The sequence below is a fragment of the Lagopus leucura genome, unplaced genomic scaffold (assembly GCF_019238085.1).
Source record: "Lagopus leucura isolate 7727_CA_CO unplaced genomic scaffold, USGS_WTPT01 Super-Scaffold_100015, whole genome shotgun sequence".
NCBI lineage: Eukaryota > Metazoa > Chordata > Aves > Galliformes > Phasianidae > Lagopus > Lagopus leucura.
This window is the reverse complement of record NW_024962269.1, coordinates 11,933,507-11,947,311: the sequence shown is the minus strand read 5'-3', so window position 1 is coordinate 11,947,311 and position 13,805 is coordinate 11,933,507. Positions and strand designations below refer to the sequence as shown.

The following is a 13,805-nucleotide window of genomic DNA, read 5'->3' as shown; positions in this document are numbered from 1 at the left end:
GAGGAATGGACTGGTCCGATTTCATTAATTTCCGTGAGTGAAGGGCTCATTCAGATGATTTTGTTTTTGTTTTTTACAATATTCTGTGGTATAGCAAAGTTTGTACATCTCAGAATTATTATTATTTTTTTAACTTTATCGTACCTCAAATAGAAGGAAATAAAGATATTGAAAAAGAAAACAACATTTGCAAAACCACGTAATATTGTAAAACAAAAAATGACAGGACTTACCTGAACCCCTACAGGGCACTGGGGCTGCAGGCGAGGTCTGTGGCGGGTGTGACAGTGCCAGCACAGCGCATAGTGCACGCTGGGGCATCACAGAGAGGCGGCCGGGGAGCCTGGGCTTTCCTGAACTTGAAAAGGAAAACAAAACCCAAGTCAATGACGTGCCACAGGGCCTTCCTAACTGCTGCTGCAGGGACATCCAGCGCAGGAGGTGGCAGAGACCTGTGTTATGCTTGCAGTTCTCAGGCATCCACCGGTGTATTTTGGCATCACAGCACAAACAGCCTGACCTGCTGAGAGCACCACCAGGCTCCTGTCCTGCCCAAAATCTGGCTACTTCTCTGCAGATTCCCAACTGCTTTCACATTGACGTATCCCACCCTGCAATTTCAGTCTAAGCCTGGTTTTTTTTCTCCTCTCTAACTACTTAACCTTCCTGAAGATCTGCAGACGTGCACAAGGTCTGATAGATGGAAACGGAGGCTGCATCTTCAAAGAAAAAGCGAGTCCTGAGATAGGAACAACAGCAAGTTTCGCCTGCCATCTTCAATTAAAGCACAAAATACTCCTGACATTCAACTGAAGTGATGGTTCATAACGCTGAACACACACACACACACACAAATGCATTTATGAGCACGATCCATTCCAGGATGGGCAACAACATCTGTTTGATCGTTGTGAGGTGTTTCTGGGCACTTTTATTCCTGCTTGGATTTTCATTGTGGTTTTGTGTTTTCCTTTTTAAGCACGCACCTGCTCCTCTCCAGCAGGTTTCTACAGCAGGGCAGACCCATGCTACGCCTCGCTCTAGTGGCCGGATGAGTGTGCAGAGACCTCAGCCCATGCAGCACGCCTCTGAGATCGGAGCTTTTGGGCCACGTAGACTCAAGTGCAGCACCAGGACCTCAGTTCTGAACTCCACCATCCACAAACCAGGCTAGGACTCGGTGTTTACAAGGCAATGCAGATGAGACCAGCCTTTGTTCTCTGAGTTTAGTTGTTTTTATATGTTCAGTAATCCCTCATTCTTTTTTTTTTTCCTTACCTCATCTTTTATATTAAATCGTGATGGTTCTTGTCTGCTTCGGTTTGACCTCCTAACCCCATAAACATCAGGATATTCTTCCCACATCTGCAAAATAAACAGACCATCAGCAGGCCTGCTTCGCTCCATTATTTCTGATTTCTAGAGAGGTTTGACCGTGAACATGAAAAAAATAAAAGAATCAACATAGCACCATTAGGGAATTTTGATAGCAGCAACTAGTAGACAGACGCTTAAAAATCTGAAACAGATCATGATTATTTTGGGCTGTTTGGTAACACTTTCAAGCATACAATTTAACTTAGCATTATCTTTATACTGGTCATCTCTCCCATAGGGCATAAAGCACTTTCTACCTTATTCAGGCTGAAGGACAGAGCTCTGAGGCAGCCAGCCTCAGCAGCAACAAGAGGCAGCACTGTGCAGGTGGAATGAATGAACCTACCAACACAAAGGGTGATTCGGTCTTGCACACAGCCCTCACTACTGTTTTCCATAGAGAAACCCTATTAGCTGCCTGCCGAGCCCAGTGGCAAAAAGTCACCAGCAGCAACTTCACGTGCGAAGCCTGTGACCCATCCTGGATGGCAAGTGAGCCAGACCACCTTATTCTTCTCCTGAATGCATTGACAGGATGTGGTTCAGCAGTGCAGGACTTGTGGAAGTGCAGAGCTATTGGAAAGGGTTGTGTGCTGTAACACAGCTCTGTGTGCTGTAACCAGGTCCCACAGCAACTTCACACTGTGTACAGAAGCAAGCCTTTGTTCTCTCTGGATGGACAGGAAGAGAAGAGGAATTCAAGAACTGATGTCCTGATGTACAGGAACGTGACCGTGTTGGTGACTCGAAACAACAGAAGCTTTTCAGGGCAGATGCAAACCCCTGACCCACCTCTCCAACACCTAAAACAATCCCTCTGCCTTGGCCCTCAGCAGTTTATCACTGTTCAGCTTTCTAAACCTATTCAGCATTTATCTGCTTCTCCCTCCCTCCAGTTCTCAAGTATCTCAGCAAGCAGCTGGCAGGAAAAAGAAATCAAAATGCACTGCCAGTCACTGCAGTGACTTGGGACCAACAAGGCTGCAGCCTGGCAGGTCTTTGGTTTTTTTTGCTGCTGTTGGAAAAGCAAGAAGCTAATATGACAGCAGCCTAACTGCTGGCGTGTCTATCTGTCAGGAAAAAAGGCTGAGAGAAATTAAGAGATTGTTTATTGTCCCACATGAAAGAACAATTCAAAACGCTCTCCCAACTATTTGAGGAATTTGTCTTTTTATCTTTTAAGTGGCAGAGCTTTTGGAGGAAGAATTGCCTCCCATTACACATCAGAATAGAACCACACACAAGTGAACCTCACCTTCATGGGTGTGTCTAGAGAGATGGAATATAAACAATAATATAATTAATTGACTTGGTTATTCAAGGGAAACAGGTATGTCTGGGTTAGAGGTAGCTAAGGAGAACGCCCATTAACAGCAGAATTAAGGGAGGGAGAAGCTTCCTTATTAAAGGGTGTCTTGACCTTTAGAAGTTTTATCCATGCTAATTACCCTCTTCTACAGGGATGCGTTCCCTCATGGTGTAATCTTAATGTTTATTGTTGGGAACGTGCTTCTAGAAGGCCACAGAAGAGACAACTTCCAGTAGTCTCCACTTACCAACAATAAAACAGAAATCTGAACGCTGTTACCACAGCTGCCTCGCAAATGCATCCTTCCCTGGCATTCCCTAAATATGGGAGATTTACTGCAACCTGAGCAGGCAGGCCAGAGGTTGGTGAGAGGAAGAAATATGGATGCTGTATTTCTCACTTCTCCCCTCCAGGCATGCGGGGAACATGGGCTGCAAGCACTGCTCTTCTTATGCATCACATACAAAGCAATTTCTCCACAAAACTCCACCTTGTGAATGAGCTGTGCAAAGTACAAGCCACAGTTATGCAGAAGAGGCGAGTCACACACCGCAAGGCAGAAAATCATTGACCTAACCTGACCTTCCTCCCTCCAAAAATCTCACTTCACCAAGTTCCTATCTCCAAATGGGCACTTGGGCTCTTTTCCCCCCATCTTGCATCTGGTGTGTAACTCAGGTGCCTCCACCTCTTGGGTCAAGCAGAGAGCCAAGGCACAGTTGCTGCACTATGGAGATCCACCACCTGCGTGCCCTCCTCTACCTGTGCAGCTACAAGGTGAGGGCAAGCCTGCCTGTGTAGGTAGGGCAGGGATTGCTGAGGGAGTTGTGAAAAAAAAAACAAACAAAAACAACAACCACACAACTGTCCTGAACATAACAAATAAAAAGGTTAAACCACTTTTTTCATCTTTTTTTCCAAAGAGGCAGGTAGTGATGGAAACAAAACTAAGTGGCCCAAATAAAAGATAAGCACTTTCCCAAGTTGCAACCCGTGGGGAAGCTTTACTATTTCTAGATGGAGAGATCAGATGTGAGAGAGGAGTGGAAGGATGGAGGGAGAGGATGAGATGACAGCGTCACTTACTGAAGACAGGCTCCTTCTCCTCCTCCATTACCTGCCTAGTGCCTAAAGGGCTGTCACATCGAACACACAAGCTCCTGCTCACACCAGTGACACAGGGCCATACATACACAAACCAAATGGCCAGCAAGGGGCTTGGGGACACCAGAAGAGGGAGCTTGCTTGGTTGACGTGCAATTCAGGCTGCCAAGTGGCAGGGAAGTGAAAGACAGCTAGGTTCACGCCCTGTGTTCTGCCCATTCACGGTGGGTGCAGGGTAACAGCTCTGCAGAGCAGCAGGGGGCAATACCTTTTTAACATCTGCTATCCTTTCCTTCTTAGAGGCTGGTTTTTCTTTGGTTTCAGGAGGGGTCTGCTGGGATTTCGAACCCGTTGATTCACTTTCGGATTCAGACTGACTTTCAGAGGACTCGGAGCTGCTGTTAGACTCGCTGCCCTGCTCGCTGCCCTGCTCGCTCTCAGACTGGCTTGCAGAGTCAGAGCCAGAGGCTTCTTCGGATGCCGAGTGACTAATGGTAGAGAGAGAAGAGATTATATTTTAACTGAACTGTCAACAAGTAAAACTGAGCCGCAGCCAAGCTTCAAAGCTTGGGATAGCCTAAATGCAAGTGTGAGGCACGTGGCTTCTGACATATGCTCTGCTTTGTTGCACTGAAACGGACTCACTTCAGGGGACTCCACATTCACCTCTGCTGAATGCAGAGAGGACAGCACCAGCTCCTAATCACTGCTCGTCAACCAGAGCAATGAGGGGTGCCGCACGAGGAGCAGCGTGAGCAACACCACCAGCACTGGTCCTCTCGCTCTTCTCTCCTCTACATCCTGGTACAATCCAATTTCTGAAAGCACCAAGCACTGTGCACATTATATCATGTGTTGGAAAACATGACATTCTTTTCAAAAAGAGTAAATTCAGCAGCAGAGAGGAGCTTTATCCAGTACAAGGAGAGCAGACTATCTCCTCCTACGTTAACATGCTTTACATCAACATGTTAATATACCAAACATTCAGTTAAACACAGCTCCTCAATAAAACAAAGCGGTGAGAGGCTTTGTTACTCAAAATACCTTTTTGTCCAACCTCTCCCACAACACGTATTCTGTTCCTCTTTTCAAATCCAATTAAAGAAAACAGAAAACTCATCATAACGTATTTGCCAGTGAGGCAGTATTAGAAATCTCACCATCACAAGCTAAAAAACAGTGTTGTAATGAGACCACAAATCCTTAGAACAAGGAGCTTCTCGTTCCAAGTCAGCTCTTATCTGCTGCTAAATGCTTACATTATATTTAAGAGTATGTTGCAAATACAGCATCATGAATAAAGAGCCAGAAAAACTTCACAGAGGGAAAGCAGATGTTTAATTTTTCCTCCATTTACACAAGATACATGGAAAACTCTGCTCATCGTGATTAAAAATATACCAAAGGAAAATAAAAGCATGTATGTAATTACATAACAATATGCAGAAATCAACACACATTTCAGAGGCATCCACCAGCTGCAGGCAGCTACTGCTGACATGCCCATCCACGTGCAGATGGGATCGGTCACGCCGGGGAAGTCGGATCTCCACTCTCAGCCCCAGATGCTCAGAACTGCTGTTAAGTCCTGTGAGGCCTCCCTGCAGCAGGCCTGCAGCTGCCTTCTCCCAGGGTGCGGGCAGAGGGCAGCAGCTGAGCGCAGCGGGAGCCTCATCCCAAATCCCTCCAGCGCAGGGCACGCAGCCAAGCTCCCGGCCGCCATTTCACAGTCATCCCTCCTCCACCATCTTAGGAGTTCATTGCTGGGGTGGTTGGTGCTCTGGCTTTGTTTGCAAGGCCGAGAATGGAAGAAGTTACATTTGTGGTGGGGGCTAGGGGAGCACAGGAATAAAAAACAGCTGTGAGCTGAAATGTCAAAGGTAAAAGACACGGAGGCTTTTCCAGCAAAGGGGAATGGACGCATCATCACTGATGATTGCTGCTTTCATTGTCCCAGTTGGTTTGGACAGGCATGAGGGTATTGCAGTGCTCCCTCCCAGAAGGACAGGAAAATCCAGCTCAACTGCCACCCTGTCCTGCTTCTGCACACCAGCACAGCTCCTGCCCACCGGCTGCGGCACTCCCAGCTCCCACACCAGGCCCTGCCCTGCTGGCCATCAGGCACACCATCCCCCCCTCCCCAAGATCCTCCTTGAATTCATCCATAAATGCGCTGACATCTCCTCAACCACACTTTTCCAACTCAGCATCTTTCAAAGAAGCACTGAAACTTCTTTGCTGGAGATTTTTGGAAGATCTAGCATTTATTCAAGAAAACCAAGGGATTTTTATTAGAAACCATTGCAAAAGCATCCAAGAAAACGATTCACCAGCTGTTCCTGGGACAGCAGGACACATCCTGTGAAGCCACCCCTGGGGCCCTGACCTCAGAAGGCATCTGGAGGCATCCAAACCCCTGCTGCCACCACACCAATAGCAACATCAGGCTGGCACTGCATTAAGTTGGCAGTATTCCATGGGGGCACAGAAAAAAAAAACAAAAACCCTTTTCCTCAATTGGATTGATTAGCAAGAGCTGGAAGAAATTAGAGCAATGCTGGGGCCAGACAGCATTGCAGTATTGTGCAAAGACAGAGCAGCAATTGCTGGCCTCCTCCCACGCCAGAGCTCGTTGTTTCTCAAGGCCCTGAGCTTTATTACAAGGACAGAGGAACACAGCCTTCCTAGACACGAATAGCCATCACTCATGTACATTACCTACGTTATGCAGACTGTCATTTTCTTCCTTGATGTGAACAGTGTTTTCTGAAAAGGCCCTTTCCCTAGTGACAGGCACAAATGCTGCACACGCCTGCCCTACTAAGGAAAGGCCCCTCGTAGTAATTTAAGCAATTAAACACAAGTTGTGTTACTCTGATATCTACTGTATTTAAACTCTTGCACATCCTGTAGATGAGAAACGGTATGTCCTTCTCTAGGCTGCTGCAAATAATATAAAACAACAATGAAATCCAGTTAAGACAAAAGGATTTGTGCTTGTCGTCGTTTCTGTATTAAAATGCTAAATAATAGTAATAAAAAGCCAATTCCATAAAGTGATCTCAATAAATACCACTGAGACAATCAGGGCAGTGCTTCCACCTGCAAACTGAATACAAGGGATTAGCAACATGACACTTCAAGTCAGGTCCCACCACCGTACATAACCCAATACTGAAGGGCTCCTTCCCGAGGCTGGTTTGGGAATATGTCCTGCTTTAAGATACATGAGTTAACATCCGAAAAGGCCTATTTTCTACTAAAGTATAATTGAGGGTAAGCTATAAACATCCAACCAGTCCCACGCGCTTCCAATTCAGTACTGATAATCACCCATTAATGCCAAAACCACAGCTGGATCTTTGGTAACTGCATTAAAGTGAGAAAATTTTTAATAGGAATTACGATCTGCTAATGCCCAGCAGATCATGTTCCTTTGTTTTCTAAGAACTACTCAGGCTGGAATTCTGTTTTAATTAAGAATCTGCTGGATGGAAGGAAAAAAATACACAAATAAAAAACAACTAAATCATCCCTTACCAAGAAGGACACGTTCCTTCCAAGAAATAAGTGGCTGAATGGCAATGATAAGACCTTTCACCATCAGGCATCTACGTTTACAAGGCAATTACAGCAAGCCTGAAGCCTCCTGAGTTAGCATTTAGTATTTCACGCCTGAGCAACATGACTTCTTTCTATAGGAGATCATCTTTGCTAACAGCAACAAAACGTTTTAAATGCTCCCAACCAGTAAAAACAGCGGATGCTCTCAGAAGATAAAAGGCAAGCTGACAACTCTCAGCTCTGACCCAACATGTTGCTGGAGTCAAGAGCTGCCCTGGAAATGGCTCTTACCAGCACCTTCCTGCCCACGCTTCAAAACTCAGCTTTCAATAGACAGAAGTTGAATGCAGCTAGTGGGAGAAGTGAGGATGAAAGGTCCAAGATCCTCCCATAAGCCAAATCCCTCCCAGAAATAAGATTTTTAAGTACTCAACACATCACTGTTTTGAATCTAAACAAGTTTGAATCCCAACAGCAACACTCTGCTAGGCTTTGCAAGCAGAACTGGCACTTGGTGCTAGCCAAGTAATCCTAGTGCAGGCTCAAAACAGTCTTCAGCACAGGCTCCAGGAGTTGGATAATAGCAGAAACGAAACTTATTGATCCCTGCAGGCAAACACATGCTTCACCCCTGTGTATGGCTGAGCAAAGCTTCACATGGCGTATAGATGACAGAGGCCCAGGTCCCCACTTTCATCTCAGTTCACTGTCACTGAACTGGGAACATGAAGCACTCGCTCCCACCCACCTTTACTCGGCAGCCCTTGTTCCCAAAACTCACCTTTTGCTTGAGCCAGCATGAACCGGGTCTCCAGAACTTTGTATGTATATCATGCCTAGCAGTACAGTGGAGAAACGGGCCAGCAGCATGACTCCTGTTTTGGGATAGGAAGAAGCCAGTTTGGCTATACCTGAATCCACATCCTCCTCCTCTGGCAAAACCAATGATCCTGCCACAAGGGTCAGCTGCATTCCAGCCCCATGGTAATCCTGGTTGGGAACACAGCTGAAGGGGCTGGGACATGTTCCAGCCATACACTCAGCAGGCACATGAGACCGAGCAGCTGTGCATCTCCCCCAGGCCCTGGGGCGTGCATCTTTTAGGTCCAGCTTTACCACTAGAAGGGGTTTCTCACTCCCTTTAGTTTTTCAGTGAGGGCTGCCAGCATCACCTGCCCACCAGCAGCACCGGTCATGGAAGCAACCCTGGATTTACTCCAAAGCACACAGTGGCAAAGACAATGCAAGCCACCAGCTCACAACTATTTCAAACAGATATGCTTTCCTAATGTGACCTACACACAGGTGGTTCTACACACAAAGGGAATGTGACAAACCACGTAACATGCACTGATCCAGCCAGATCCCATGCTGCTTTCTTTTTAACATTTCCCCGAATATAAATGTGATGTTCTCTATTATTATATACAAACATACACTGTGTTTATGTATACTAGGAACAAGCATTATCAGTTAATAGTGATGCATGGCCCAAGACACACAGTAGCTGTAAAAATAACAAATAAAAAAATCAAGCCATGTAAATCTGTAGCCATGGAAAGCAACATGAGTGGTTGTGGCTACAGGTCACTTGATAAAAAGGGATAATAAATGGATCACAAGAACTTGAAAGTTCTCAGTAGGATCCATCCTTTGCCTAAGAAAACAAAAAAGTTCACATGCCAACGCTATACAAAGTACAGCCGTGGAGAAAGAGACCAAGCTTGCAGAAGAGCTAACTGAACAACACCCAACCTGTGTCACTGAAAATAAATCCATTCATAACATTATAGGCTTTATTTTCAAAAAAGTGATAGGCACCCACCCATCTCCTGAGGCAGTGGCTTTTTCTAGTGATAACGGTTGAGACAGTTCAGTCAACAAAGACTAAAGTTTCCCAGCCTGGGTTAGTCAATGAACTTATCTCCTGCAGGCAACAAAGCAAATGGGGGAGGGAATGGAGAGGAAGAAAAGTTACTGTTATCAGTACTCATGCACTGCTTGTGTCTCTAGTTCTAAACTACAACACACTGAAGGCAGAGAGGCTCTTCAGCACCTTAAAATACTCACAACATACAGATCTCACAGATGAAACAGAGGGATTTGGAGGTAGAAAAATATTTCCCCCATCTCACTTAATGACAGGCAACTTTTCTTCCTCGATAGGCACTTGTATATTCTCCATGGTAACTCTTCCTCCACACGTGACTGCAAACCCGGCTTGCAGAAAGTGGGTGTTAATTACATTTACACAGCAGCAGGCACAACAGGCCCACCGTGCAACCCAAAAACCAGGGGATTATGCACCCAGCAGGCATCCTATCTGAATAACCATCTGAATTGGCTTGTGCCACTTGCCAGCCTGGCTCAAAGGACAGGAAGGGGAGGAGGCAGAGGGAAATCTCCACAGACACCATTTACTTGCTCCAGCACAGGACTCCCAAATGCCAAAGGCAAAGCAATCCTGAGCACAGAGCCAGCTAAATATATCCTTCACTGCTTTGCTGCAGCTCAAAGCAGATGGGGCTATCTTGAATGACAAGTATTTTCCAGAAAATTTCCTCCCCTCGTCCCCCCACTACAAAGGCCCCACATTATGCTTGCATAATAAAGCAAAACCAGCAGTTCATTCATGAGTGGGAGAGGGGGCTCTCCTGCTCTCTGATCTTTGGGCCAGAGGCTGAAAATGCCTGGGATGTTTAGCGGGGAGAAAAAAAAAGAAACAAAAAGACGGTGACAAAAGGAGTCACTTGTCTGCTTGATTAAGAAGTGCCATTGAGAACGTCCAAAGGCAGCACAGCATCCTTCCCTGCACCAATTGCAGTGTAGAAAGTACAACTGCAGCCCTCACGGATTTGAAAGGACAGCTCTCCCCACCCCCAGGAAGGCAGCAAAGCATTGCAACGCTCAACATCCATTACTGAGCCACTCCAAACCACACGCTGCACTGAGCAGCTCCATGCAATGCAGCCAATGGGTGCTTATGCTTTTCCAGGCAGCTGTAACAAGGCGTGGGGGGGGGGGGGGGACTCACCGTACCCCACTGCCACTCCAGCTCCTGCTTCGGGCAGCACAATGGGAACAGCACACATTGCCAGATAGAAAGAATTGGAAGCTGCAAGATAGGGAGGCTGCACAGCACGCAACATGCAAGTCAAGTCTAAACTACTGCAGCGAGCAGGTTGTGTTTTTTTCTCCCTTTAACATTTGCAAGATTCCTTTGAGAAGTAATACGGTAAAGAAACGGAATAATATGAGAATTTGTGACTTAGAATCAGTAACAAAAAGTCAGAGGCACAGCTTCCTTCCTGGTGCCAGATGACCCGCAGTTCAGAAGAACGGAACTTGACCTAGCCTGAGAATCGCATTCCATGTGTCTGTTGAAAGCTTTTTCTAAGCAACAGATCTAAGGCTCGCCTTAAGCCTCCATTGTACAGACAGCACATGGCATGCAAAGCCCTCCAACCGACAGCCCTGCTGGCTTCAGAGCAGAGGCTCCTCCCCATGAAAGAGACATAAATGACTCCTCGAGTTAATATGTGAACAATTACACCACATCTGCACCCAGCAAGAAAACTCACAAGAAACAAACTATTACAACTTTTTTTTTTTTTTTTCCTAGGGATCTGAGTGTTCTGAAGACAGGGAATTCTTCACATTGCAACACAATCGTTTGGAGCTGGGAGCAGAGGTTTGTGAGCAGCAAACCGATGAGGAGCACAGCAAGCTGTGAGGCTCAGTACTTGGCAAAGGCTCCCCAGGAGCCCAGCCAAAATGTGAGGCTGTGTGAGCAGTTACCAGCACCATACCAGGAGAGGATCCCAGACAGGATCCCATATAGACTGCTTCTAGATAGATGATCTCAAAACGTTAACATTAAGTAAACCATATGTTGAAAACTAATAGTTTTGTAGCAGTGCTGCACAAGCAGCAGGGTCATAAATGCTACTGCATATTTGGAAAGACTAATCAACATTTTGCTTATTATATTATAGCCAGAAGACATTCCCAACTCCAGGAAAAGAAGGCATGAGCAGTGTGACACTTACAAAAGCTTCATCACAAGCCACCAGACACTAATTTTTCTTCTCGTTGGTTTTGCTTTCATTCCAATGATCCTTTGCAAGATACGGGCAGTTTTTACCAGCACCCCACCACCTCTTGGAAGCAGCTCGTTTGGTGGCGTTTCAGCACGCATCTTGTCATAGAAGTACACCAGCAAAATTTATGTAAGACACCATGTCAGTAGGGCAGTGCATCCTTTGCTAGAAGGCTGCTTAACTAATTACGATAATCCAGGCTACCCCCTCCCTCAGTGTTGTTCTGTTTATATTCACATCCCTTGAAGGAAAAAAAAAAAAGTGCTGTTCTGCATTTTCTCCATCCATTAGAGCCTTCCAGAGCCACAGAAACATTTCTCATCTTCAGAACTCAACCTAACTTAAAAGTGCAATTCCTACTGGGACTGCTGTCTGCAGCATAACAGGTGCTCATATACACCTCCATGTTATCAGGAGAAGCCACTTCAGCCCGAGCTGCCAAACCCACACCTCACTGCAGCTGATCGGAGTTCAAAAGCAGCACAGCCACAGCATCAGAAGCATCAGTTCAGGCACTGCTCACAGCCCCAGGTGTATACTTGAAGTTCACTTCAACTCTGAAAGAAATAGCTGTGCTCTTGACATCATTTCTCCCCCATCTGTGGGAGTGTTCCACATCAGCTCTCCTCAGAAACAGGGGAAGGTTCGCAGAGGGTAACTGTTGCCCTCACCCAAGGAAGCAGAACAGGTGTTTCATTTCCGATCTCAGCACAGCAGCTCCTCATGGCAGCAGCGCTGTGAAATGCAGGCAGGAGATGTTTGTGGCATGGCACGTGTGCCCCAGCTCAGCAGAGCTCTGGCTGAAACACGTGCCACGTGCTACAGGAGTGTTTGTGAAGGGTTACTGGATTACCCAGGTGAGCTCTGGTTTTCCATTTTTATTCAGCAGAAGTCACGCATTTCAAGAAAATATAAAATTTAATTACCTACCTTAGAAAGTTTAACTAAAGGACACAATCCAAAAGAGATGAAATCTAGCTAAATGCAGCTCCCTGCAGTCGGTGAGCTTTATATATAGTATCCATTCCTGGCAGCAGTCATAAAACAGGAAACTGAGAAGTTTTAGGTCTCAGAACTGCGCGTTTGTAATTTGATGAGACATTTCCTTTGAGAGGATAATGTGAAACAGAAGTCACGAAAGAGGAACAATCTCCCTTGTGCCCCCCCCCAGCTTACATCACTGCTTGTACAAATTCCTCACACATTACTCCTTTGGATTCCTACTCTGAGAAAGCATTTTCCCTTTTCCAAAAAAGGCCTTTGACAGCTTCATAAAGGGTTAAAGATCAAGTAGGAAGAAGAAAAATCTCATTTAAGAATGCACCAGCGCAAGTGAAACCGAAAGAGACTGTGCGCGCAGGATGGCAGAGCAGCGACACAGTAACCTGCCAGCGTGGACGGAAAGCTAGAACTCTGGTTTAGTAAACACAGTCACTGCCTCCACTCAGCCTGGATAAAGCCAGTCGTACAAAATGTGCAGGGAGTAAAAGGAAATTTAATTTTCAATGATTTAGGAACGCTGAAAGCTGAAATGCTACGAAAGACATTTAGATGCTTCAGGAATACTATATTCTGCAATTACTTCCAAAGTACAAAAAAAGCCACAGCAAAAAATAGCTCCGCTCGTTTCCAAGTCACCCCCTCCTCGCTTCCAAAAACAGCCCGCGGTTCGTTTCGTAGAAGCACAAAGGAAACCCAAAAGGCAGAGGATGAGAGAAGGGTAGCGAAGGCGCTGGGCTCCCACCGAGGGCACCCAGCGCTCCCACAGCACCCGGCGCTCGGCACGCAGCCCACTCCCAGCACCCAGCGCGCAGGCAGGCTGCGCACGCAGCCCCAGGCAGGGCCCAGCCTCCCGCAGCGCCGCCGTCCAGCCAGCTGTTACCAGGCGAGCGCGCAGCCAATCCCCGGCCCCGGCGAGCACAAGATGGCCTTTGAACTCCCCACCAGCAACTTCCTGCTGTTTTTAGAGTACACACAGTGCAATGCAGTATGTCTGTCAGCTATGCGGCACAAAGGAACAGCCATTTTGTGACTCGACCGGACCCGCACCAAAATGCCAGGCGGAGCGGCCTTCCCCTCGCCCTTCGCGGGGTATCGTGGCCTTCCTTGTGCCGCAAAAGAGGAAGAGCTGCCCCACACTCCCCTTGACAGAGGTGCAGCCATTTCTGCTCACAGCCTTGTCCCCCCACCCCCCCGCACGAAGTGCTCTGTCTGGAACTACATCTTCATAAAATGGCTGCCGAGGAGCAGCGAGCCGTTCTGGGCCGAGCCAGCAGCGCAGCCTGCAGCACCCTGCCCACAGAGCCACTGCTGAGTCAGAGCCGCTGCTCCGAACAACACAGCCTCAG

At 46.8% G+C, this 13,805-nt stretch overlaps 1 protein-coding gene across 5 annotated transcripts in view; it reads right to left on the bottom strand.

The window, feature by feature from the left end:
• CHD2 (chromodomain helicase DNA binding protein 2) overlaps positions 1-13,805 on the bottom strand; it is an 83,010-nt gene that overhangs the window by 35,191 nt on the left and 34,014 nt on the right. For 2 of the 5 annotated variants that reach the window (XM_042875630.1, XM_042875631.1), the window contains exons 1-3: positions 8,139-11,399; positions 4,059-4,278; positions 1,279-1,365 (exon numbers count right to left, since the gene is read on the bottom strand). In XM_042875630.1, the coding sequence (XP_042731564.1) occupies positions 1,279-1,365; positions 4,059-4,278; positions 8,139-8,392 (561 nt within the window). In that variant the 5' untranslated portion in view covers positions 8,393-11,399. Of the gene's footprint in view, positions 1-1,278; positions 1,366-4,058; positions 4,279-8,138; positions 11,400-13,805 lie in introns of those variants that run through there. The other 3 variants (XM_042875633.1, XM_042875634.1, XM_042875632.1) reach the window with 2 other exon arrangements.